The sequence below is a fragment of the Seriola lalandi genome, unplaced genomic scaffold (assembly GCF_002814215.2).
Source record: "Seriola lalandi dorsalis isolate HSWRI2012SDOR001 ecotype SW California unplaced genomic scaffold, Sedor1 jcf7180002054901, whole genome shotgun sequence".
Taxonomy (NCBI): domain Eukaryota; kingdom Metazoa; phylum Chordata; class Actinopteri; order Carangiformes; family Carangidae; genus Seriola; species Seriola lalandi.
The window spans coordinates 5930173-5954984 of NW_019525453.1; the positions used below are offsets into that span (position 1 = coordinate 5930173).

The following is a 24812-nucleotide window of genomic DNA, read 5'->3' on the forward strand; positions in this document are numbered from 1 at the left end:
AACTCACACATCAAAATTTCCACATTACGGTTCCACCGACTTTGTGCCAATCACAGAGATGTGATGTTTGAAAGAAATATTGTCCGTGGCTCTAACTCTAGCTCTTGAAGTTAGAAGAGTTGTTTTGGAGCTGGGTGGTTAGCACTTTTTCTTTTTTTACAGCTAGAGAAATGTGGGTGACTTTCCCTGCTTCATTACATAATGTACCAATGATGAGTTTTTGGCCTCAAGTTCCACCTTTATACCCTCAAAGTCACTGTCTTCCGAACAGCATTTAGCTTCAGCATGAGGTCATCGTTCAAAACAAACAAACTAACTCATAGATCACTTCAAGAAACTGTCCAATATGTCAGATACACTTGACGGGTCTCGCTTATTGGGTGACAGCCATCATCAAACTGATAATTGAGCAGTTTTGAGCTGGTCCTGTTTGCTGTAGGATTATGTTCGCTGGCCTTTCTTTTTTAACTGCTTACCATTATCATAGAGGCTGTATGATAATAATAATAATACAAAATATAGCCTCTAGCAGCAATTATCGGGGTCCAAACAGCTTGCAAGCATATAAATATCATATGTATTAGTTGTTGTTTTTTGCTGAATCAGGACTGAAGCAGGATTTAGGCCATCTGGTACTTTGAACCCCTGACCTTGGTCTCCCCAGAGATGGTGACTTACTGGTTCTGCCACTGGGTAACCATGTGCTCCACCTGCCTACACACAAGTTGAGGCAATGACATCACATGTGCAAAACTGGGGTATTTCTGTCTTTATGACTTTGAAACACTTAAAGCTGACAAAACGTTGGTGTGAAAGTCCTGAAAAATATAATATCACTGAGGACTTACCATTCGTCCAATCCAAACACGGTCTGAAACACTTGATATCTACCATCTGGAGAATGTCTGTTTCAATTTTGGTAGCATTTGAATGAAAACTTGTGGAGATATAGAAGGTAATTGATTTAACATATTTTTTAAAATATAAAGTGATGGACTTCTGAATTGACCACGGTTACAGTGAAGCAAACGTTCATCATCATTCAGAGTATGTGCTGAAAAAACATCAGCTCTGTAGAACGTACGAGTCATTTATTGTGATTATTTGAAGTTTGGAATTCTTGTAATAAGTCACACCCACTTTAATCAACCATTACCAAATTTTATTCATAGACTAAGTAATGACCCGAGATCAAATGAACCGAATTTTGTAGAAATACATGCTGCCAAATCCGAGATACAAACCTTTTGCGTATGTAGCACCCCCTAGAGTCGGAATATCCCCAGACTCTATAACAATGCTAGGAGCTAAGGTCCGCAGGCGTACACCGAGTTTGGTTACAATAGCATTAGCCTATTTTGATTTATGAGCGTTAGTGTAAAATTGATCTAAACTACTAAAAGTTTATAATTTTAAAACAGATTAACAAACTGAAATTATTTTAATAACCTGTCATCAGCATTGTCAGTAGATGATTTAGACCAAACGTCATGAGAATTGGATGAACGGCCTCGGACTAGTTCATTTTGGGTTTATGTTTGATTTTTTCAAAATCACTGAAAAGATAAGCATTTTTAAAGAAGAAGACCATTTGAGCAAAGATGCAGAAGATTTCAGAGATCAAAATGGCAAAAGAATTTTGACTGTAGCCCAAGCCGTTTTCGAGGAAATTGCATAAACCTATACTTCATTATTACAGTGCCACCTTTCAGACAATTAGTTTTATTTTCATGTTTTTTCTCCAGTAGTTTTTGCTACACTAACAACTTTAGCAGAGAAAAATAAGAAAGACTAAGAATAATAACAAGAATAAAAACAATCCGGCTTCCAGCAGCTTGGACCCCTAATAATACATAGAAAATAAATGAGTGTCCATGAAAATCCATGTTTAGGGCAAATGACAAAAACACACCAGGTTAAAAACATTACTGTTCTTTTACAGTTGCATAATGAAATTGTGAATGTTCAGAGGACACCTGTATAAAACAGTACAACACTGAGTTTTTACTTTTGTCTTTTGAGATAATCACTGTATCAGATTATTCTAATTCTAATAATTTGGCTGAGAGACATGGTGAACTACATCATGGACACTGACCAATCATTGTCATGGCCAATGCTCATTTCCCCTGACGACCCATGTATGTTGGGTGGGGCCATTTATGTGCTGATATTGTGGAGTGTGGATGTTTTCTCACAGTGAGGGTATGGAGTAAGATTAGCACAAGGCAAATCATGACTTTACTGACACAGAGTGCTTGGCCTGAACTGTGAGTCCGTCTTGGTGGAGACGCCACAGGGCGACGATTCAACGCCTGATGACTGAGGCAACAATGGAGTCAAGACGAGGACGACCTGTTACAGTAGCATGCATCTTACACGGCTCACAGCCAAAAATGCATCAAATCAGTGCTACTATGCAAAATCCAATCATTAAAGCACTAAACTGGATTTGTTCCAGACTTTCAATACTTCAATACTTTCAATCCGACAGTCAACAGGTGCTGATTTGCTCTATAGGCAACAAATTAGATGCTGACCCCTCAACTAGAAAATAAGTTGTGATGCCAACTCATTAATCATGCTAAAAAGGTGCTGTAGCTTCATGGTCAACTTTGTGTAAGACCGTTTTGTATAGTGGGATCCTGGCTATCCCACAGCCACGGATGAGGCGCAGTATGGGAACCATGCAGCACAAAAGGAGCCAGCGTGTTAAGAAACCACCGTCACGCTTTATCTCTCCTCCGTCTTTTATGTCGCTGTGTAAAAGGTCAAGCTTGTCACGCTTCCAAAAATGCTGTGACAAACGTAACATTCACATGTGGGAATTAAGTTTAAATCTGTCACACAAGTACTGAGCTTTACAACAGCAGGAGGAAGAAGACAGGTCAATTGTGCACTGCACTTGGAAAACTGATTTCACGATTCAGGTTAGAAATCTCCAAGGACAGAGTGACGTTTCTTTAAGCAGATACAGAGATCTGTGCAACTTTTTGCACTGAAACATTAAATTACAAACTTCTCAGCAGTAAAATGTCTAATTCTGTCAACTATAGAAAGTCTATACAATCACCAGCAGGACTTTACATTATGCTTCTTATGATTGTTTATTCATTGCGTGCATGTGTGTGGGAGACAGTGTGTGTGTGTTCTCAATGCTAAACCAGAACAGACAGTTTAAGAGGGGAGTAAGGTTGCAGACCACATCCCAGAGTGTTACCTAAGACTAACTAAGTGGGATTTTTATGGTGCAAGTGTGTATACGTGCATGTGTGTGTCCTTCATTACAATTCAACCTTAAGGAATGGCTGATGTCATCTGCATAACAGAGCTCTGAGAACAAAAGACTTACAATATGCCCCCTCTCTCTTTCTCTCTCTCTCTCTCTCTACAGTACAGTGCTCTGCCTGCTGCATTTCTTTCTTCTTATCTTTCCTCTCTTCTCTCATTCACTCCCTTCCTTTCCGTCTCTCTCCGACAAACTGGTAATAATCTTTAACAGCTGAGAAATGATCTGATAGCGGCACCACAACATCACAGCCATAGTCAAACTAACCCACCGCCTGTGTGGGATATAAACATCCAACACTTTTATCTAACAACCCATCTCAGACAATATGGTGTGAGCTGATCAACATCATGTGACACATTTTTCCCCACTCGATGTTAAAACAAACACTTAGGCTAGAGTAATAAAATCATATTTACTATCAAAACACTTTGCAAAAGCACAACATGTGTTGGAAGTGCCTCAGCTGAGAGTCATTTCACTGGACTTGCACAAGAGAAAAGTTTGGCAGGATCACCTCAATCATTATCGGGGATACAACCAATGATGTCTGCATAGACACGTCCTGTACAATATGGCAAGGTCATTTGATTCATTCTTTTTAGGTTGTGTTCCAGGTATGTTAAAGGTTTGTCTCATTATATATCTCACACAATTTACACACAGACATAGTGAATTCTAATTCATAATTTTTTTTAAATCTTCATTACTAGCAAGCATCTGACAGAAAGCAACTTGTGAAAGACCAACAAATATGAATCCAAAATGTTCATAATATGCAATACTGACCGCGTTTTAAAATAATTAAAATATCAACTTTGGAAGCTGTTTTGAACATATAACGCACGTTTTTTGGAAGTAGCAACTATGAACACATTGAACTCCTCCTATGATCCTAAAGTGAAAAAATACAAAATAATACAAAAAAGGTGCTTTATGCTAACCAAAGACATACATATTGAAGGCTAAATCATACGGATACAATAGGTACACATGCACTCTGGTACACGGAAGTGTACATGGTTCGAATTACGGGGGAGCTAAGGGGAGCTCGACTCCCCTTAAAAGGATACAAGCGCCCTTGAAAGCCTCCCCTGAGACGTTTAGGGGCAGCACTAAAAAAATTGTTAACTTTTGTTTTACAAATTATATTTTATTTTTCTATACATTAAGGTTCCTGAAATAAAAAATAATAATATAAATAAGTCAACGTTGTGTGTTTATTATAACAATTCTGTGTCTACTCCTGCTGCGGCCATCCATGCGTGGCAGCGCTGCACTCAAATCACTAGATTTATGTAGCCTCCTGAAATCATCATCACTGAGTCAGCACGTATTAACTGCCTGCAGTAGTAACATTCGCAGTAATAACACTGGTAAGTAAAGTAGTAGTTATTGACCACGATGCCACACACTTATATGTATGCATGTGTATGTGACATGTGAAGTAGCGGTGCACACCGGAAAATAGGGCTCCCGCGAAAGCCACAGTGTAATTTGAACCCTGGAAGTATATACCTATTGTAACCAAAAACATGATAAGAGTCATTTTTTTTCTTCCTACCTGCCAGGCAGAGTCCAAAGATGGTGAGAAGAACCAGGATGTAGAGGGAAACAATGGCATACTTGATGGCTGAGAGTGAGTTCAGGTGACCGCAGCACTGATCCTGCTTCCTGCGACGCTTTCCAGAACCTGAGGAAAATAGAAAAAAAAATTAGGACCCAAAAAAAAGGGAAAGAAAGTCCTAATAGAGGTGCAAATATTATGAATATGACAAGTTATCTCATGTATAATACAGAAATAGGGAATATGAATAACCACTTGGTTATAAGTGTTTAAAACTGTGTTTAGTATTGGCTGGAGTGGCTGGAGTATTATGTGTGCGGTGAGTATCAAAGCAATCAAGGTTAAATTTTCCAGGTCTAAAAAAATCTGAGGAGTATCCATAGAAACAAGGACTCGTGGTTGTAGCTACACAAATATTATAAAGACGTTTATTATAAAGCCTAAAACGTATTAATATGATGACATCCAGTACTGTATAAATACAAGGGTAAGATCATACACCAAGCACTGAAGACTGTAAAACACGCAATCAGGTAATTTACTTCATAGCTTAGGGAACATTTGACGACATAAGTAAGTAGTAACATTTAAAGCGTTTCTTGGTTTTCCTATCGTAAAAAGGTCGTACTGGCATTAAATTTATAATATAAATTTGATCAGAAATTACTGTAGCTATTTGGCAAATCTAGAAGTCTTAACTTATTGTTAATAAGGGAATGGTTAAGACATTATTGCTTTAAGGCCAAAGACATACATTATGACACATACATACATGTACAGATGCACAGATACATTAATAAAATTGAATTTACACAGGTGAACTCTGTTATATGAATTACACAAATGAAAATGCTCACTGTGGAACTATTACTATAATTCATGTCACCATGTAACACTCCTCTCAGGGTCACACAGATGTTTGAGAATTAGTCTTGATAAAAGTGACACAATACTGTTATGATGGAAGTGGTTTTTCCTTGTGTGTGTGTGTGTGTGTGTGTGTGTGTGTGTGTGTGTGTGTGTGTGTGTGTGCGTGTGTGTGTGCGTGTGTGTGTGTGATGGCAGGAGGCAGGGATTAGTCTGTTGATATTGAGGGAACATTCCCTTCAGGTCAAGAAGATGAAGAGATTTTGGGAGTTGCTCTGGAGTCACAACCTTCATCAGTCATTGGAAAAGGAATGATATATTAAAAAAAAGTGTTGTTTGAAAAAGTGAAGTTAAGTAGTTTTATTTTCCGAAAATATTACTCCAAAGCTGTACCCGACCATTAGAGGTCAGCAGGAGCCACACCAAAGACAATATAAAGTGTAATCTATAAATATACCTATTCATATGCAATAACAGCAATTTTGGAACAAGTAATCGTTGATTTCAGAATGACTTTGGAAAAGGCAGGCCTCTCATTTTTAGCTAGCGAGCATATAGCTTAGCCTACAGGTTTCAGGCAAAAAGTCAGTATGCTCACAAGTGATCATCCCTGTAGAAAACATTTGAATAGAATAGCAGTATTTGTTCCTCTAAAGTAGCCTAAAAGGAAAGATGTGCATAAAATCAACCTGATAAATCTTAAAAGACAAAATCTTACTTAGACAAGCAACATAAAAGCAAGAGTTATGTGAGTTGTTTGCATTTTAAACAATATATTCACTTTTTAAAAAAGGTATAAGGGTTTGAGGATAAATATTAGCTAAAGAGTTTAGCAAAATTATCCAGGGCAACACACCAAAATTCACTAAAGGGAAGGACAAGGCTCAGACACCAGTTCTGAGTGGGGCTTTGTAACCGCACACCCTACAAAAGAATGTACTTAGCTGTAGATATGCTAACTCTTGGCCGTAGATGAGAGGGCTAAGGGCTAGGTTAGCTAGGTAAGCATGCCTGGCTAACTTAGCAGGTTAGCAGGCTTTTTGTCTCATATTTTTGGATTTGAAGTAAAAAAAAGACGTTACCTTCAAAACTCTTTGGTTAGTGAGTATTTGTCGCTAGTTCACAACTCCTCAGAATGTTCACAAGATTCCAAAGCTTGACAAACATTCCGTGCTTAGTTACGGTTGCTAAGCTACAGTATGACTGGATTGAGGGAGGGGTTTAGTGAAATACACAGAATGTCATTTCATAAAAAGAAAAGAAAATCTGTCAGGATACTGTGCCAGTGGTGTCAAAACATTTTAAGAATCAGCTTTCACACAAGACCAACAGTTAGCATTGAGATGAACTGGAAAGAAAGAAGAAAAGCAGGATCTACATTGAATATCTTACCGAGTTAAGGAAACTGGCCCAGGACAGGATGTGAAATGTGAACAGACAGGTATCTCCAGGGGATCACTGTGGCCATGTTACATGAACATTATGATAAATATTAAACCCACTAGGATGTTATGTGGTTATAATGAGATTCTATCTTCCTGTGAACAAGAATGAAGTTGGCTTGAGTCTGACTTTTAAATATAAACACTGACTTTGCAGTGTGGCCTCCCAACAGCATGGTTTCATTTGAGCCATGACAATCTGTCAGTGGACATTGGCGGATTGTTGCTGATGCACATGCGGGCGCGCACACACACACACACACACACACACACACACACACACACACACACACACACACACACACACACACACTTCCCCCTCTATGATGAAGAACACCCACTCTACCAGTGTAAGACAAACACAGCTGGCTCAGATGTGTGTGTGTCACATGGTTGGAATGTATAGGAGCAGAAATGGCACTCCAAGCTAGTCTGCCTTTTAAATTCATCTCATGCTGTACTTCAAAACAAACAAACATACTCATGAAAAACAGACAAAAACATTTTAGGAAATTTGCATGTTCACTGTCGTTTCAAGCGTTGGATGAGAAGATTGATACCACTGGCCTGTTTTTTTGTTATGAAGCTGGAGCGGGGACAAGATTATCTTAACAACAGTGTCACTGTGACAAGAAGTCAAAGCATCTGGCTGTTTGCTATGAAACAGTTACAGCATATAACTTCTCCTAAACCTGCAAATTGTCATTTTAACTTTTCTGATAATGAAACTGAATAAAATATGTCAATTTGTGAGCTTTTGCATCGTTGAATGTTGTGTTTTTGAACTAGAGCCAAACAATCTGTTTCCCCTGCTCCCAGTCTTTATGCTAAGCTAAGGTATTTCCCAAACTGCTGACGGTTCCTTTAACTATATATATGCATTATCGATTAATCCATCAATTATTATTTTTAATAAATCCCCTATCTTTTACTCCACAAAACTGTCCCAAAAAAATAGTAAAAAATGTCCATCAAAAGTTCAAAGAATTCACGACAATACCCAAATTGCGACTTATGCTCAAACTAAACTCAAAAATACTGCATCTGAACTGAATAAAATTACAAAAACTATAAAGAACTATAACATTTAATCATGTAAATATGAAAAAAGCTTTTGTCAAAGTAATTAAAAGCCTAAAAAAAACAAAAACAGAGACATTCAGTTATAATATAAAACAAAGAAATGCAGAAAATTCTCACATTTGAGAGGCTGGAATTACAAGAATGTTTGGCATCTTTGGCATCGATGACTTGAACTGACTTAAACCCTTAAATTTGTTTCTATCATTTTTGAGTCGATTTGCTAATCAATGAATCAACTTATTATTTCACCAATAAAAACTTTCTTGCATGGTAGTCGAGGGTCATTTAAGATTATGCTTTGTACAGTTGTTTCTGCGATCTACAGCACAGCACGAACGCAACCTAGTGAGAATAAGAAGACAAAACCTTGCTCTTTTCCATCTGACATTAGAGACAGAAGAGTCAATATTCATTCAAGTTACTGTAAACACATTTGGGAATTACATTATTGCACTGATGTATGTTCTCTGAGTCATGTCTGTCTGCTGAGGGTATTGTCAACATACTGCACTGTTTGGACAAAGAGACAGTGAATGTAATAAACAGATTAGTCGTGGATTAGCAAAAAGGTTTATTTTATTTGTAAACTTGGAGGTGCAACAAACGCCTTTTTTTTTTTTTTTTACCCATTTTGACACATTTTGTTTTTTTTCAGCGGGGCCAATGTGAGTCAGTTCCTGGCACAGTCTATGTATTTGGCCATTTGCTGGTGAAATTAGTGAGTTTACAAGGGCAGAGCACTGTTCCCTTAACTTCAACTTTCCAAATCAAACACACATGGTGCTTGGCAAGTGCGCCGTATTCCATAAAAGTCAGGCGCTGTCTCTGTAACTGGCAGGTGACGGTGACATGACGTGTGCGAGCACAAACACAACAACAAAAACTACTTTGAAGGCGTTAATCTATGCGTGTACATCTAAACACTAACATATCATTGTCAAATTGATGGTAATGTGCTGTTATAATTGCTTTACACAAATCAGAGCTCACGACCCAGAAATCCAGATTTTTTTTCCCTCCAGGATGAAAGTCATTCTTTACCCAACATTCACAATGTGTTCAACACATAATGTAGACTGTCTCCCGCCGTTGTGTGAATCATTGTTGGATTTCACTCTAAATAAAACCCTGCCATGGCCTCATAGAAACCTCCTGACTGATTTCTTTTGCTTATTTCTACGGATTTCTACCCAAACCAAATAAAGCGCTCCATGGTTGGGAATATCTTCTTCAATTGAACAAGGTGTGAAAATGTTCTAGGATTAGTGAAGCTGGACGAGGACAGTCTTTCTGATGTGTGAGGCTATTGTCCACTTTCCATTAAAATGTCAACAAATTCTCCAGTTAATGTTCACTAAGTCTTTCCCACAAAACTCGCAAAGCCCTGGGTCGAAACCTGAGAACACCACAGGGTCAACTGCGTATTCGTTCAGCTGCACCTGTACACACACACACACGCACACACATGCACACACACACACACACACACACAAAACACACACACACACACACACACACACACAGATGTTGCTCCTGGACATTCCTTGCTTTCACAGATGACCATAACGAGAAGAGAGCGAATGCCAAATGGTGACAGCATTGCCTCTGTGTGTGTGTTTGTGTGTGTGTGTGTGTGCATGTTTATGTGTGTGTTAGCATACTTGACAGAGTCTGTCTTGGTTATTAGTGTGTGTGGGCGTTTGTGTACACCAATAAATAGTTTTGTAGAAAGTCCCTTTCCGAAAATCGAAGTCTCGACAGACTTCTGTGCTCAAAGGTAAATACAACACATTTATATGGGTCATTATTTTTGTTTCATTTCTCACAGAGGAATGTTGAAATAGAAAATTAAAAAAAAGGTCAAAAACTGGTCAAAATTCGACGGAAAATCCAACAGATAAAAAGTCTGAGTGAAATTCCTAAACATTTACTTGTTTGTTTTTCAACCCTCTTGAGCGTGTTGCAAAAGCATTCCTATTTTCACCTCTGTTTTCTCTACTGTTTTTATGGTTGGACAATATTCGAAGCTGTCCTCGCAATATACAAGAGGCTCCGGAGGTGAGCTTCTTATTGCAACAGAAAACATAACATACATAACATATTGTTGGAGGACAAGGACTCAAAATGAAAACCTGTTTCTCTGTAAAATGAATAAACAAGTCTGTAGTAGGGATGGAAAAAGAAGCTTGAGAAACTGATAACAACAAGACTTAAAGTTCATCTCAATCTTTTCCACTCCCCAAATCTCAACTCTCCCTCTTACCTTCATCGCACAGGTTGAGTTTGGACAGGTTGCGTCCGTCGTAGCCCTCTTCGTACATGGAGCCGTTGTCCCTCTCTTCATACGTGCTCAGATACATGGCCTTGTTCTCCATTTCCTCCTGACTGAACAGAAAAGATTCAGCATGATCCAGTGTAATTGTCATTCATTACAAAAGACACAGCTATCTCTCCTCAACGAAACCCACATCTTCTATATCTTACTCTAATAATATTACACAGGTATTGTGAATGAAATAAATAAAGTACAAATTGTGCAACTGTGGAAGGTACAGCAGTCTTAAAATACAGGGAGGATTGTGAGAGTTTCTGGTAAGAGAAACAACATGTCTGACTAAATAACAAAATCTAGAAAAAAAGAGCACATTGTTGTTTGTATAGATGGTATAATAATAGTCATTCATGGGCGAAACAAAGCAGGATGGGAGTCAGGGTCTGTGTGTGTTCTTTTATACTTTCTATCTGGGTGCAAACCAATTTGAGATCTGAGGAACAAGGACAGTTTTGGAAGGAGAAGACATTTTAGCCAGTTCTCAAGTTGTCTTCTTTAAGTTGTTGTTTTTTTTTATGTCAAGGGGATAATTAAATAATTTTTGGGTGAGAGTTTGGCTCAGTAACAAGGTTGTGGTTGTTAAGATTATATCTGAGGGTGCTCACTGGTACAGAAGATCAAATGTAAGTGCGTTTTTCCATTGCTGCCCTCTAGTGCTGTGAATCAGGTAGACCAGCTGCAGAGAGCTTTGTCTCTGTTGTAAACTGCCACACACACACACACACACACACACACACACACACACACACACACACACACACACACACACACACAAAGATATAGGTCCAAGCTAAACAAACAGAAGGAAATCCTTCTGGTGTGAGGATTGTGGCTGTCTCTAGACCAGTGTTATGTGATTTGTTTCCTCCGCCAACACATTTGGACAGGGTTTGTGATTTTGCCCCATTCCATCTGTCCGTTTGCCCTTTTAGGAAGATATTTTAACAAGCTATGAATGAATGTGCATGAAGCATTGTGTAAAGGTCAGTCATGAGGCAAGAAAGACGTGATTCACCTTTCATACCAACTGGCCATGAGGACTGTGTGGAAGTTTCTTTGGCTTCTCTGGTAATGCAATAAGGCCAGTCCAACAATGCTAGTGCACTAAAGAGCACCTTTCCCATGGTAGTGTTTGAATGGCAGCCCAGATGGATATGGTAACTGAACAAACAGAGCTAACAGACACAGTTTTGAAACACTCTATTAACAGTGCATATCTAAACAGTTTTCTGCCACTTATCCAGGTTTTAGCGGCAGCGGGCAGAAATAGCCGTAGCCTCGAACTCCAGCTCTTTTTAGGGCATCCCCAGATTTTATGCCAGGCCAGATTGGATACAGAATCCCTCTGTTTCGTTCACCCTGGGGTCTCCTCCCAGTTGAATGTGGCTGGAATACCTTCACAGGGAGGCTTCCAGGAGGCATCCTGATCAAATGCCCAAACCAACTTAACTGGGTCCATTCAACACAAAGGAACAATGGTTCTACTCCAAACTTCTTTTAGATGTCCAGGCTTTTCATCCAAGTGAGCCCAGGCATGCTGCCTTCACATATGAGAAGGATGATCGAGATGGGAAAGACTCTCATGTTTATGACATGAGATCATTACATCAAACGAAGACGTGGCATAATTGCAGAATTGGTCACAAAAGGGTTAAAAATACGGTTCATAGACAATTTAACACTATATTCATTAAATTTGGATTTAATTACCTTAAATCCTGGACCTTTGTGGACACAAGGTATCCAAGTTTCCAAGCAAATTTAAGGAATTCATATTAGAATTAATGTTTTTAATATATATCGATATATTCATATCATATATTCATATCATATAAATGATATCAGTACCGGTATCAGCAAAATCCAGTGTCCAGTAACAGTTTGCTAACATCTGACTCATAAAAAACACTTGCTCCAGAACTGTAACTGAATCTTAAGCAGCTGTGATATATGCATCTCAACTATTTAACAACATAACATGAAGAATGAAGCGTGCTTTGACAGATATAGTTATGGCAGGAGTCCAACAAGTCCTCCTTTCAAAACCAGGGGCCAAATGGGAACATAAATCTAATGAAAAGATTTCCTGGGAGAGCAAAGTGTCTCAGAAGCCACTTATCATCATGAGGAGTGAATTCCACTTTTTAAAAACACAGGGGGGGGGGGGCAATGTCATCCAGCAGGTGCAGCCATTGCTGAGTCTGGCACACAGCTTCTGGTATAGGTCAATTTTATCATTTGAAGCAAGTTGAATTTCACTTTTTATCCGTGAAGAATTGAAGTGGTAATGAATCGCAATCAGTTTCTCCCTTAATGAACAACCTTCACAGCTTTTTCACATCACCTCGTAGCCACACACCGCACTATTTACTCCGAGTCGAGCGCGTTTGCTCTTCAAAGTTTGCACAGGGTTTCCCACGCTACACATGATGCAAACCAAATATGAATAAAGCGAAAGGGGAACACAGAACAAATAGATAAGACTCATGACAGAGATGTCTGCGTAAGATGTGGACATCTCTGAGGGATAAAATTAAATCCGCTGTAGTCAGGAGTCGGTGGGTGTTAAACTCCCACAAGCCCCTGTGGCGGATCTGTGAGTGTTTGACAAAGTCGTTAAAAAGTGCTCAGTCTGGACTTTGTCATTACAGAGGGGCTAGAGGGGTTAGGTTGACATTTAGACTGAAGCTAGGCAGGAACCATTAGGGCTGCTAGGAGATCCACTAAACCCCCCATGTATACGCGCTCGTGTGCATCTGTGTCTACAGCATGTGTGGGTGCATTCATGAGCTGAGTTATCTTCTAATTACACTTGAGTGTGGTGGGATATAACATTCTTATCACACACTCAGTCGCTCCCTGTTACTCAGTGCCATCAGAGGACGGTGGGAAAGGAAAAGCAGCCACCTCCGTCTGCTCTCACTATCTCTACATCAGAAGAGATAAAATAATAGAAACACCACATGAAATTTAAGATGTGTATGTGTCTGATTTAAAGGGCTATTTCACTCAAAACACGACAAAACAGGTGAACCACCAGAGCATCCTCCAGGAGTAGCACTGACCCCGAGTGACAAAAGGCTTTGAAAACTACTGCCTTCATAGCACTGTATATCCAAACCCAAGTCTCCACATGTCTGACCTTGTAGAAGCATTGAACCAGCAGCCGTAAAAAAAAAAATTGTACACTGTCTACATCTTTTTCATTCATCCGCATTTCCACCTGATTAAAAATACCAAAGAAGGCTCTAATGCTCAATATCAGCTGTTACTCGTTGCGCTGGATTCCCTTTGGCCTTCTCTTTAATCTGATTTAAATGTTACTGAACCTTTTTGGGAAGTGGATTTCTACTTTCTTCATCCCTCCAATGACCGGGGGCTGTCGTTCTTGGAGCTCCATCCAATAACTCCAAACAGTTCAAGAGCCAGTGTGACAACAAGCCAAGAAGAATCAAAGCTCCACTGAAGACAAAGTGTTGTCATACACGAATTTCCCCTAGGGGATAAATAAAGTATCTATCTATCTATCTATCTATCTATCTATCTATCTATCTATCTATCTATCTATCTACTGTATCTATCTACTGTATCTATCTATCTACGTCTCATTAATTAACTATTTGACACTCAGGGTGTTCAGGTGTCAGGTAGTTATTTTGGATCTCATGGACCTCCTAAGTTGAAATCCAGGTCTGAACAAAATGAAAACATGACAATGATTAGGGACATTATTTATGATTTTATATTAAAAATGGGAGAATTGATTATGCTGAATGTGCAGTCCCACTTGTGAAGAGTTTTAGGATCTTTGAGCTCACTGTTTTGGTTTAACAGCCCACAGCTTTACTGTTCTGGTTCACTCTCACCGCTTGCATCATTCCCATTTCTAGCAGCCGCAGGCAACTCTTTTCAACAAAGAAGATCTTATAAATTCAACATAAGACCCTAAGCTATGTGATGCTAGCTAGCTAGTTTCAGCCACTGAAACCTGATATTTCCTGCTATAAGATTTTGTGGAGACCAAAACAAAGCTAAAAAGGAAGTAAGTGAATATTGGACTTACATCTATCCAGTGATGACTAACATGACTCCAGATGAATGATAATGTTGTTTCTTATCTGCTGAGTGTGCAAAGAGGCAACTGTTGGCCAACATGTTCACCATATCAACTTGAAGTAATAATATGTCAGAGTTGTGATTACGCTTTGCTCCGCTGCCCCCAAGTGGCCAAAAAAACCAACAATTAATAGCTTTAATGTGTGTGCTCACCTCATTTACCCAATCATTTTTAACATTGGCAGCTCGACATTAAAGATTCCTGCAATAGCAGCAAGTTTTAAACCAATGATAAGGAAGGTAGTTCTTACCTTTGGCTGATCAGAATGTAATGTATGTTTTAGTTTCATTGACACAGCTTCATATTGGTACTTGGGCTAAAAAAAAAAAAGCTGATACGGGGACTGTGAATTACATGTCTTGTTTGCATCAACATTTTCTGATTGTTGTGAGTGGGAGCAAAAGCCATAGTTTTTTATCAAAGTGAATCCATATCGATCGATTTGATAACTACACTTTGTAAACAGTGAGAGTTTTGCTGGTGAAAGCTGAGAAGAGACTCTGCAGCAGCTCCACGCAGCTTCTTTGGGTTCAGTTAACTCCATAGAAAATGCACAGAGCCAGAGAGTGGGCAGTGTGGTGAACTTAGAGAAAGAGAAAGAGAGAGAGAGAGAGAGAGAGAGAGAGAGAGAGAGAGAGAGAGAGACTGGAGATTCACTCAGCAAGAAAGGAAACAATTATCTAGTCATGCGTCGTCGCGTCCTAAAATTTGCCCCCAACTGAGCATCCGATTATCTGCCAGGTCAGAGGGAAGCAGTTGCGTGTGGTCTCTGCTGCCTGGACAGCTATTGAAAATGAGATTTGAACGATAATACTGAACAGAGCAGGCATCAAGGACACAATGCTGGTGGTGTAATGTGTATAAATCTGCCTCAAAAGTTTCTAAAGAAGTCACAAGTTAATGTCTGACACATGTAGACTCACTGACTTGGTGTATTTAGCCTTTTCATAACAATTAAAACACATTAACAATAAAAAAAAAAAAACTAAGGGTCTTTTTATATTATTTTGCCAATAAAAGCTCACAAGCTGATTTTACAACCTCTAAAACTTCAAAGCAGGGGGGTTAGTTAAAGCACTTGAAAGCACCATCCTTTCTGTCTATACATAGCAAACATACCATGTCATCGCTCATTCATCCATGTGCAACATTAACCCATTTTTCTTGGTTAATTAAAGGCAGGGATACTTCACCCATGACCGCCGAAACACAAAGCAGCAATTTTCTGCGGATGAGTTCCATTAAATGTGCATTGTCTGACCTTTCATACTATAACACTCTGCCCCAACAAATTACATGCAGTAGATCAGATGTTGAACTCTTGTCATTTAACCTAATCGTAATAAAATATTTCACAGATGTCAAACCCGGTTGTCAGCAGAAAAGGTCAGAATGAGGCCCACAGAGAACCCAACAGTAAATCATGTGCTGACTTTACAGTACTGCAGTGTTTTTCAGATGCTGGACAAATGTCATTAACCTGTTAACACTCAACATATTAGGGTGTTAATCACCAAACTAAGCTTCCACCAAGTCTATGCACCTAATGATGCATTATTTGTGCAGATATACAGGTGTAAATGCAGTTTTCTGAACTTATGTTGCAGGTGACACAAGTTTGAACACTTTGTCATATTAGGTTGCACGACATAAAACACCAAAAAGTTCTTCTCTCACCTTGTCAGCTGTCAAATGGAATTTTTTTTTTTTTTTTTTTTTTTTTTTTTTAAATCACTGCTCCACGTTTCTCATAATTTCCCACAAAAAGTTGCGTCTTGATGCTGAAACTCCAGGTTTCTGTCCCTTCAGTCCGTCAGCTGTCACAGTGTCATTTACCACTGCAGTGAACTGAACGGGTCAGGCAAAGTAAAAACGCTGCACCGTGCACGGCCTGTCTGAACGCCGCAGATACAGGGACAGAGACAGTCAGCAGCTCTTCAGTGGAGAAACGAACTCCGACATTTGGCGTAATATACCCACAACATCGTCACGTGACCATCACAAAATTCCAGGTGGAGTTTGCTCTGCTTGTCGACCAGCTGGCAAGGAAGCTGAGAGATGAGGAGAGGAAGGTTTGCTCCTCCTGCTGTACGCATGCGCCCTCTGTTGGATGGACTGGACCTAACACATTAATATCGGCTTGTGTTGTTTTACAGACACCTCAAGCTGTAACAATAGTCATTTGGGTGCATACATTTTGATTTATAAATCAAATAGTTTCAGCGTGGCAATTACTTTTACTAAGCAATATTACTAAATAAAAGAAAAATGTGGTTACAATACTTTCAATATTTCAGTTGATATTATGCTAACTGCAGTATGCCAGAAGAAAAAGCTCAGTAATAGCATTATCACAATATAATTTGGGGATACATAATCAGTAGCATCACAACTATCTAAAAGTGAATTAATCCAGCTGTGAGTCTACAATAGCTGCAGACTTGTTAAACCATTATTATATAAATACTCATGGTCGTCAGAGTAAAAGTGCTCATGGTTGATTGAAAATGCTCATGGTTGAACTCGAGAGCGTTGTTTTCTCGAGATAATGGGATAATTATTCCGTATTATCAAAAATATCTAGGCTTCCGTACTCTTACCTGGGGCCCTGAAAATATAACTTTAAAAAGTTATCAAGAACAACTTTACATATAGACATAGCTCAGCAAAGTACATGTACTCGTTTGTCCTATGATGATATGATCACATTGGATATAATTCAACAAGATATATAGGCTATATATATGTAGAATTGAACCTTTGTTAATTTGAAAGTTCCACATAGATGCCAATATTTCTAACAGGAATTGAATGCATCACGCGCACTTGTAGCCTACAGCGGGAGTGGGCTCTGTGGTGGGTGGAGCTGGGAAAACGAAAGAATGTACCTATTGTAACACTTCATGGACTGGACAGGTACAGACAAGGGCCGCCGTTAATGTTTTATCAATACCAAACGGACCGGGCTTGAGGTAGATACAACTTTTGATTGAACACCTGCACAAAGTTTGTGAAGCTGACATTGTGTTTTAAACCCTGCAGACGATTTTGAATGTTAGATGTTGAAAGATTTTTTTACTGTACACCGCTGGGGTACTGTAAACCGCGGGGCGGGCCCGTCTTCAGATGTTCACACAGTGGCACGCCAAATTCCATTCAAAATTCTGATATTTTAACGAGGGGTAATTTATAAGCGCGGGTACACACATGTTTTAGCCCAGTAAAGACATTTGAGAGTGATTGCTTCAATTCGGCAATCGCATGTCTACAAGAACATACCTTAACTAGTCAAATTGTCAACATTTACAGCCATTTTATCAGCTCCTTCTGAGTTTTTACATACAGCTGTTACAGCATTAAACAGCGTGATGTGAGGTAATTATGAATGTATGAGATGTTATGGAAAACCTCAACACGTTCTCACACACGTTTGGTGAGTTCATGTTTTGCTATTTGCTGAAAAGAAAAACAAAGTCAAGCTGTAATTGTTCAAATTATGAACAGAAATTGGCCTAAACCTTCTACCATAGGAGAGAGAGTGCATCAAGGCCAGATTGCATCATGTCATATGGAGAAAAGCTGATTAGGGACCAAGCCTTGGCTCTTAACAAAGTTGGGCCTCTTGAATAACTGCTCACATAAAAGCTAGTATTTTAAAATCTTGCTCAAGAGTTGCTGTACTTCTGCAAGAGACCACAAGGTGGTAGGATTACATCTTTGTATCTGTAGTCCTATGAAAAAGAGAAAGATTTAAACAAGCCACAAGACATGATGGCTGTCTGAGGTTTTACTTGGATGTATGTTTGTATGAAGATGCTAATATTCATCTTTTTTCTTGAGGGATGTAAATTGAAAATCACAATATTAAGGCTGGAAATATTAAACAACAAATTTGGCACACACTAAAAATATATCTGTGTTTCCAAATAAGTCTGATATGCTTGTTCATACTTGTATTCTACTGTTCTTTGATCAGACATTTTCTGATTTAAATCATCATTTTGCCAGAATTAGACAACAACATCTTTATGAAAAGGGGGTTTTGTCAAGACACATGTTTATATTTCTCAAATAAAGTATCAAAAACATATTGCTTTGCTATCAGTATCAGAACTCAGGTTCTGTATTGACACTATAGATGAATTACACCCACCCCCACACCAGATATTAAGACTGAAGTCACACTCACGCCTGGAGAAAAACACCCACACCCACCTAACGTAGCAGTTTTAAGTTATAGGTGATAAAAATGTTTTTAAAAAGCCTTTTATGAAGCTCCCATAGTGATATTAATGCACTGGCTTCTGTTTACAACATCAGACACTTTTTTTTTTTTGACCGCCCCATGGTGTCATGCTTGAATTATAGTTTCATTTGTTGTCAATGAAATCAAGCTGGTGAGAAAACAAACAGAACTGCCCACATGTTCGCTTCCACTTTGCCACCCTGAAGCTCCATAAAACAGTCAGAGGAGGAGGAGATGGAGGCAGGAACAGATATGAAGAGAAGTGGAGTGTTGCAGCAGGTGAAGAAGACATCAGGCTCACATTTCAGTCAGATTATCATCACTTAAAGCACAGTTCAGCTGCTAAAGGTGTTTAACTTGGATTTAAACACATCAGTTTGGGATTAATTGTTCAGAGTAAGTTAATAAGTTGCAGTTCAATAAAGCAAGGAGTGGCAGTGAGTGGTTACAAAGAGCCAATTTTCCACCCTGCTTGTTACTGCATATTACTTTTGTTTACAAGGCCTGATTCAGCTGTAACTGGGCCAGAGTGGATGTAAAAGGAAATGGTTCAGAGCAAAGAAGACAAGCTGTATACCAGTCGCTTTATTCCCCCTGTAGATATAGACCCACTGGGAGCCAAGTTTGGGAGCTGTATAGTTCAAGAAATGCTGCCCTCGCGCATAAAACCTACAGTAAGAAGCTCGCACCGACTCTGAAGGGACGTTTCCTCTGTCTCTTTGCCCCGGTGTTAAGGTCTTCACTCTTTGTATGTCAGTTACCCCGCTGGGACCTAGTTACTGCTCCGGCCAATCACGCCGCTCCCTTAATTAACACAGGAAATTACATTCTTATATTTATAACCCAATAAGTAGACTGGCCGCTGAAAAGGTCACATCAACAGTTTTCGCCCTATAGCGGTTCGGCCCATGAGGATACGGCTGGGAGGAGAGCCAAGTGAAGTGCAGGCATAGAAGCCATGCTCAGCTATTTGTCATCATGTTCAGGAGGTTGTCAAATTAATCACTGGAAAACAGGCTTATAGCGAGTAAGTAGGTGACACCACATGAGAAGGAAATTTAATCCAAAGCATTAAATATCAGGAGAATATGACATTTCCTCACGTTTGAGGCTCTACCACAGGCAACAGTGTCCTCGGCTAATGCGCTCACATTCGCTGCTGCAGCGGATGGCGGCTGAGCTCAAATTCTGCTCTGGTGAACTCTAATGATCATAGGCACGTTTTGCATGTTTTTTTTTTTTAATCAACAATTAGATGATGATAATAACGAGATTTTCTTCTTCCTATGCAGAACATTTGGTTATTTTTTTGTTTTTTTCCTGGGATAAAAATCTCCTGGTACACATGTAGTGCTGATTTGATCTGAAATTTAGTCAATTAATGGAATGACAAAACAATTTTAGTCATTCATCAGGCAAAAAAAAAAAAAAAAAGCCAAATACTTGCTTGTTACATGCTAGTATGTTCTCATTTTCTCTGTTTTATATCATTGTAAACAGATTTTTGTTGGTTTGAAAAAACAAGCACTTTTAGGACGACTTGGGTCCTGTGAAATTATGACGGTGAGGATTGGAGTAAACTATTAACTGATTAAATGGAAAAATCATATATAGAATCATCAGTAATAAAAATGAGAATCAGTTGCAGTGCTGCGCATAGGAAGTGAAGTGTCCCAGCCTCCTGACAAACTCTCATGCTGACTTGTACTATCGAAATATTATAGGAAACTATGGATTATTAAGTTATGGTTTTATCTTCTGAACTTTGGTCATTATATCTATTAGTTATCATAATACTGAGTTAATGCCGACATAAACCAACAGTTTAGCCGGATTATCTAAACATCTTTATTTGGAGTTTGGGCAAATCACCATTTTAAACTTGCTTTAATTCCAGACACAAACAGTCAGTACAGTAGGTCAAAGTTGGAGCAGGATATCAGTCTGCAAACCGTGATGGATGTTTACAACAGACAGTTTGGGTTATGATTTCAGTTTACCTTCGTCTTTATCTCCAAATTAGTTTTTGCTAACATGATAGTCGTCTAAAACCTGTCTGACTCTCTAACCGCTCGTGTTTCGTCCTGTTTTTGGTCATATCATTAACTGGTTGAGTTCAGTGGCATCATTCCTAACAGGAATAATGGCCCAAAAATAAGATGCAGGTTGTAATCAAACTGGATTGTGTCTTTAAAAACACAAGCTGAGCATGAAGACACAACCGAACAAAGTGGTAAAAAAGAGAGAGAGAGATGTTGTATGATATAATGTGTTGCATTTTTAAGTTTTTACCTGATAAGAAGGAGCTTACAAGAGTGGCACTGGAAGACAAACATTCAAGAGGCTGAAAATGTCCCTCTCCATCACGCTGGTTCTGTTTTTTTTCAGGGTGTCTCTGATGTGGTTGTGGGGTGATGGGCCTGTCAAAGCGAGTGTCGTCGTGGACGGTGGAGGAAGTGTTGGAGTGGGTGCAGGAGCAGTATCCAACCCAGATGAGCACCCTCCAGAAAGCCATCATTAAACACGCCATATCAGGTACAACTCGTGCTTTTAAATTCAGCTTGTTTCACTGGTACGAGACGATAACTTTTGTCTGCAGTTTGTATATAGAATTTATTTTTAAAGTTTTGTTGAAGCGAATGTTGAAAATTCAGCCCTGAATGTACTATGGGTTTTAGTTTAGTTTACTTTGAGTACTCCTGAGTTACGCTCGACACACACCGCGCTTGTGAATGAATTTGCAGGCCGTGCATTGCTGAGATTAAAGGATCATCACCTGGAGCTTCTCGGGGTGGAAGCTGAGGAGCAGCAGCAGGAAATCTTGCAGGACCTCCTCCTCCTCAGAGTTCAGGAGGAAATCAATGAACTCAGTGACATCTGCTCTGGTGAGAATGCCAAATGACTCTGTCTTCAGGCTGCAGCTGAGATACAAACTGATACAGCTGTAGTAAGAAAGTTTTTTTTTTTTGACGACTCTGCACTCTGAAAGCAACTCTGCATAGTAAGTGCAGGTAGTTTTCATTGGTGTTGGTGTGGACCGTCATTTCCATGTTTGAGTATGCACAGGTATTCACAAGAAACCATGCACGGATACACAGGAAAAGCTTTTCCAGCAGGTTTCTTCCCCTCGCAGTCAAAACACATTTTATTTTCAATCAAACTCACACTTATAGTTTAAAAAAAAAAAAAAACATGTCACCAAATCCCCCAAAACAGTCAAACATTTAATTGTTGTGTAGCTTTTTATGTTCAAGAAGAGAAACTGGCTTTCAAACTTGTGTTTTATTCGTGCTCTTTTCTCCTCTCCAGACTGTTTTGCTCCATAGCAGAGAATAAATCTTCAGAGGAATTGAAGCTTACTTTTTTTTTTTTTTTATTTATTATTTCCCTTCCATCCATTCATCCGTTTGAAGGAGAGAGAAATGTGGGAGTGACAGAAAACACGGAGAGAAGGTGAAGAGAAAGAAGAATCGATGAGGAATGACGAGAAAGAAACCTATTTCCTGTATGAAATCTGATCTGCGCGGACGGATGAGATTAGTTTCTGTCTGTCTTTTTCTGAGCCTCACTGTCCATTAGTCTCTGTCTTTTTTCTCTCTATAGTGGGTTTTTATTCCAATGTAGTATTATAAAATATTGTATTCAATGTACTGAATATTGAGAATCCATTAGTCCCCTTACAGTTGTTAACTACTCAGAATAACAGCTTCTATTGTATTTCCGACAACAGATAATGCTGTGATCACATTTTTTTCATGCCGATCTCAAAATATTAGGACATTAGCGGTCAGTTATGTAACCTATGACACCTACTAGTTAAACAAGGTCACACCTAAATCAGACACTTCTACTAAACTGTGGAAGGGATAATTAGTTAAATGAAATCAAAAGAAGGTCTGAAAATAACCAGAAAAGGTTTGTAGAAGTAGTAGGGTGTGACCTCACATGTATCCTGAGTGATAGTTCCTCTCCTGCAGCAGTAATTTAACTCTCAGGAAAACAGGGGGATTACAGGAAGACGCAGAAAGACGAAGGGAAAGTGGTGAGTTTTCCCCTTTAAACATTTCAGTGTGTCAAGATAAGAAAAGCTGAATCCAAACAGTAACTTTCTGCTACTGTCTGTCTGCTCTCTGCTCACACAATCCAGCTGCTGGTTTGAATCTGCTGTTTTTATTTGTCTCTTTATTTTTGACTGATGAGCCACAAACAATGTGTTATTTTTTGTGACGTGAAAAAATCCACTGATGTTGTCTGGGTTTGATGCCATTTTTTTTATCCTCTTGCTGTTGACAGCATTTTGGGTTTTCGGGTTGTCCATCTGTCCGTCTGTCCGTCCGCCCATTCTCATGTCCTAGAATGGTACAAACGTTCAATTGAACTCAACGATGAACGGATTCGATTTTGGCGGCCAAACGTCAAGGTTACTGTGACCTGAACTTGGCCGTAACGCAAGAATTCATATACTAATTATGATAAAATACACTTAATACCTTTTATTAGATTCCTTCACAGTCCTCACTACATATATTACATGAGTCTGGACAAACATATAAACTGCAACAAGGCCGTAATTCTAGCTTGATATGTTCTGGTTGATACAAGTGGTCCTACAATTTTCTGACACTCTTTTTTTTTTTAAATATAATTCCCTGTTTCCTTTATTTATGATGTTGGCCTCCTTTTTGTGTGAACTATATCATCAATGTTACTGCATCTGTATTACATAAAAGGTCATGTTTATTTCCGAGCATTTTGTCATGGCACTGCTACAGTATGGTCAGCTGAATTAAAAGTGCTGCCTTGGCAACAACACCGCGTCTGCAGTTTTCTTTCTTCTGTTTTCTCTTTAAGTCATCTGTCTCGTTGGCAGACAGACTCCACTTGTTCTACGTCAGTGTAATCATCAGTCATTTGTTTGTCATCTTTCTGCTTTTACAGCTGCAGCCTCTCATACATACAGCATTCAGTATTTGCTCTGCGACCCTCTCCCCATCTGGCTGGAGGAGTGTCAGAGGTAGACCACTGTGAAAGATCTAGGACTCCTAAAACTAAAGGTCATAATAATAAAAACACTAATGCATACTTGTGCGCAGCCCAGATCAGCATGTCACAGACTGCAGGCTACAGCAAGTGTAATGTTGATGAACTACGCAATAAAAATGTAATCAAACTGCATCACATCCATGGCATCAGCCGTATATCAGCCTGACTGTAATTCAACAGTTGCACCACCACACAGAAGTTTTTTTTTTTTTAAAAGCTATTTGCCAGTTTTGAAAGAAATTACCTTTTGTTGACACTAATGAGGAAATGTAAAACTGTGTGAAGGGGCTGGTCGTTCTAAGACACTGTGTCCAACAGTTACAGCCCAGATTTTGTGATGTTTTCGTGCCTTTCTTTACAAATTTATTGTCCAGTGAAGGTGAAGTTCCGAAACAAATGAATCAATTTCTTATATTAGGTTCACATTTTTTCCAGTCTGTCTTAAAACACTTGTCAGCAGGTTGTGCTTGGAAACATTCACTTAGACTCAAGGATGAATGGATAGGAATTTGGTGGTCAGAGGTCAAGATCACTGTGACCTCACATAACTCGAAAATGTTTATGCTAACTAGGACACAATTTATCACAAATATCTTAAAAAAAATAAAATGATGAAGTGACATCAGTGGATATCATATCCAAATGGTCAAAGGTCAGCTTCACTGTAACAACAGCTTGTCTTTTACTATCAATTAAAGTCTATTTTCAGCTTGTTGTAGCCCTTCATTGTTGCTATATGACAGCTTTTTAAAAAAATATTCAAACAAATAGATTCACATTTCCCCCAAATTAAGCGTATTGTATTTGATATCGCTCCAAATATTTG

The 24812-nt window shown here is 39.0% G+C and overlaps 2 protein-coding genes across 4 annotated transcripts in view; one reads left to right on the top strand and one right to left on the bottom strand.

Moving 5' to 3' along the window:
- The window catches only part of scara5 (scavenger receptor class A, member 5 (putative)), a 92445-nt gene extending 75763 nt beyond the window's left edge, over window positions 1-16682 (bottom strand). The window contains exons 1-3 of one of the 3 annotated variants that reach the window (XM_087180363.1): window positions 16375-16682; window positions 10512-10629; window positions 4854-4982 (exon numbers count right to left, since the gene is read on the bottom strand). In XM_087180363.1, the coding sequence (XP_087036489.1) occupies window positions 4854-4982; window positions 10512-10623 (241 nt within the window). In that variant the 5' untranslated portion in view covers window positions 10624-10629; window positions 16375-16682. Of the gene's footprint in view, window positions 1-4853; window positions 4983-6805; window positions 6860-10511; window positions 10634-16374 lie in introns of those variants that run through there. The other 2 variants (XM_023430023.2, XM_087180364.1) reach the window with 2 other exon arrangements.
- An 883-nt stretch (window positions 16683-17565) lies between these two features.
- LOC111672582 (sterile alpha motif domain-containing protein 12-like) lies at window positions 17566-23753 on the top strand. The gene is made up of 4 exons (XM_023430030.2): window positions 17566-17669; window positions 21332-21478; window positions 21688-21828; window positions 22253-23753. The coding sequence occupies exons 2-4, from the start codon at window positions 21358-21360 to the stop codon at window positions 22267-22269; spliced, it is 279 nt and encodes a 92-aa protein (XP_023285798.1). The 5' UTR covers window positions 17566-17669; window positions 21332-21357; the 3' UTR covers window positions 22270-23753.
- The last annotated feature ends 1059 nt before the right edge of the window (window positions 23754-24812 follow it).

Coding starts and splice junctions, on each gene's coding strand:
- LOC111672582 (XM_023430030.2), top strand. CDS start 21,358: ATGGGCCTGTCAAAGCGAGTGTCGTCGTGGACGGTGGAGGAAGTGTTG. Junction 21,479..21,687: donor CATTAAACACGCCATATCAG/GTACAACTCGTG, acceptor ATGAATTTGCAG/GCCGTGCATTGCTGAGATTA.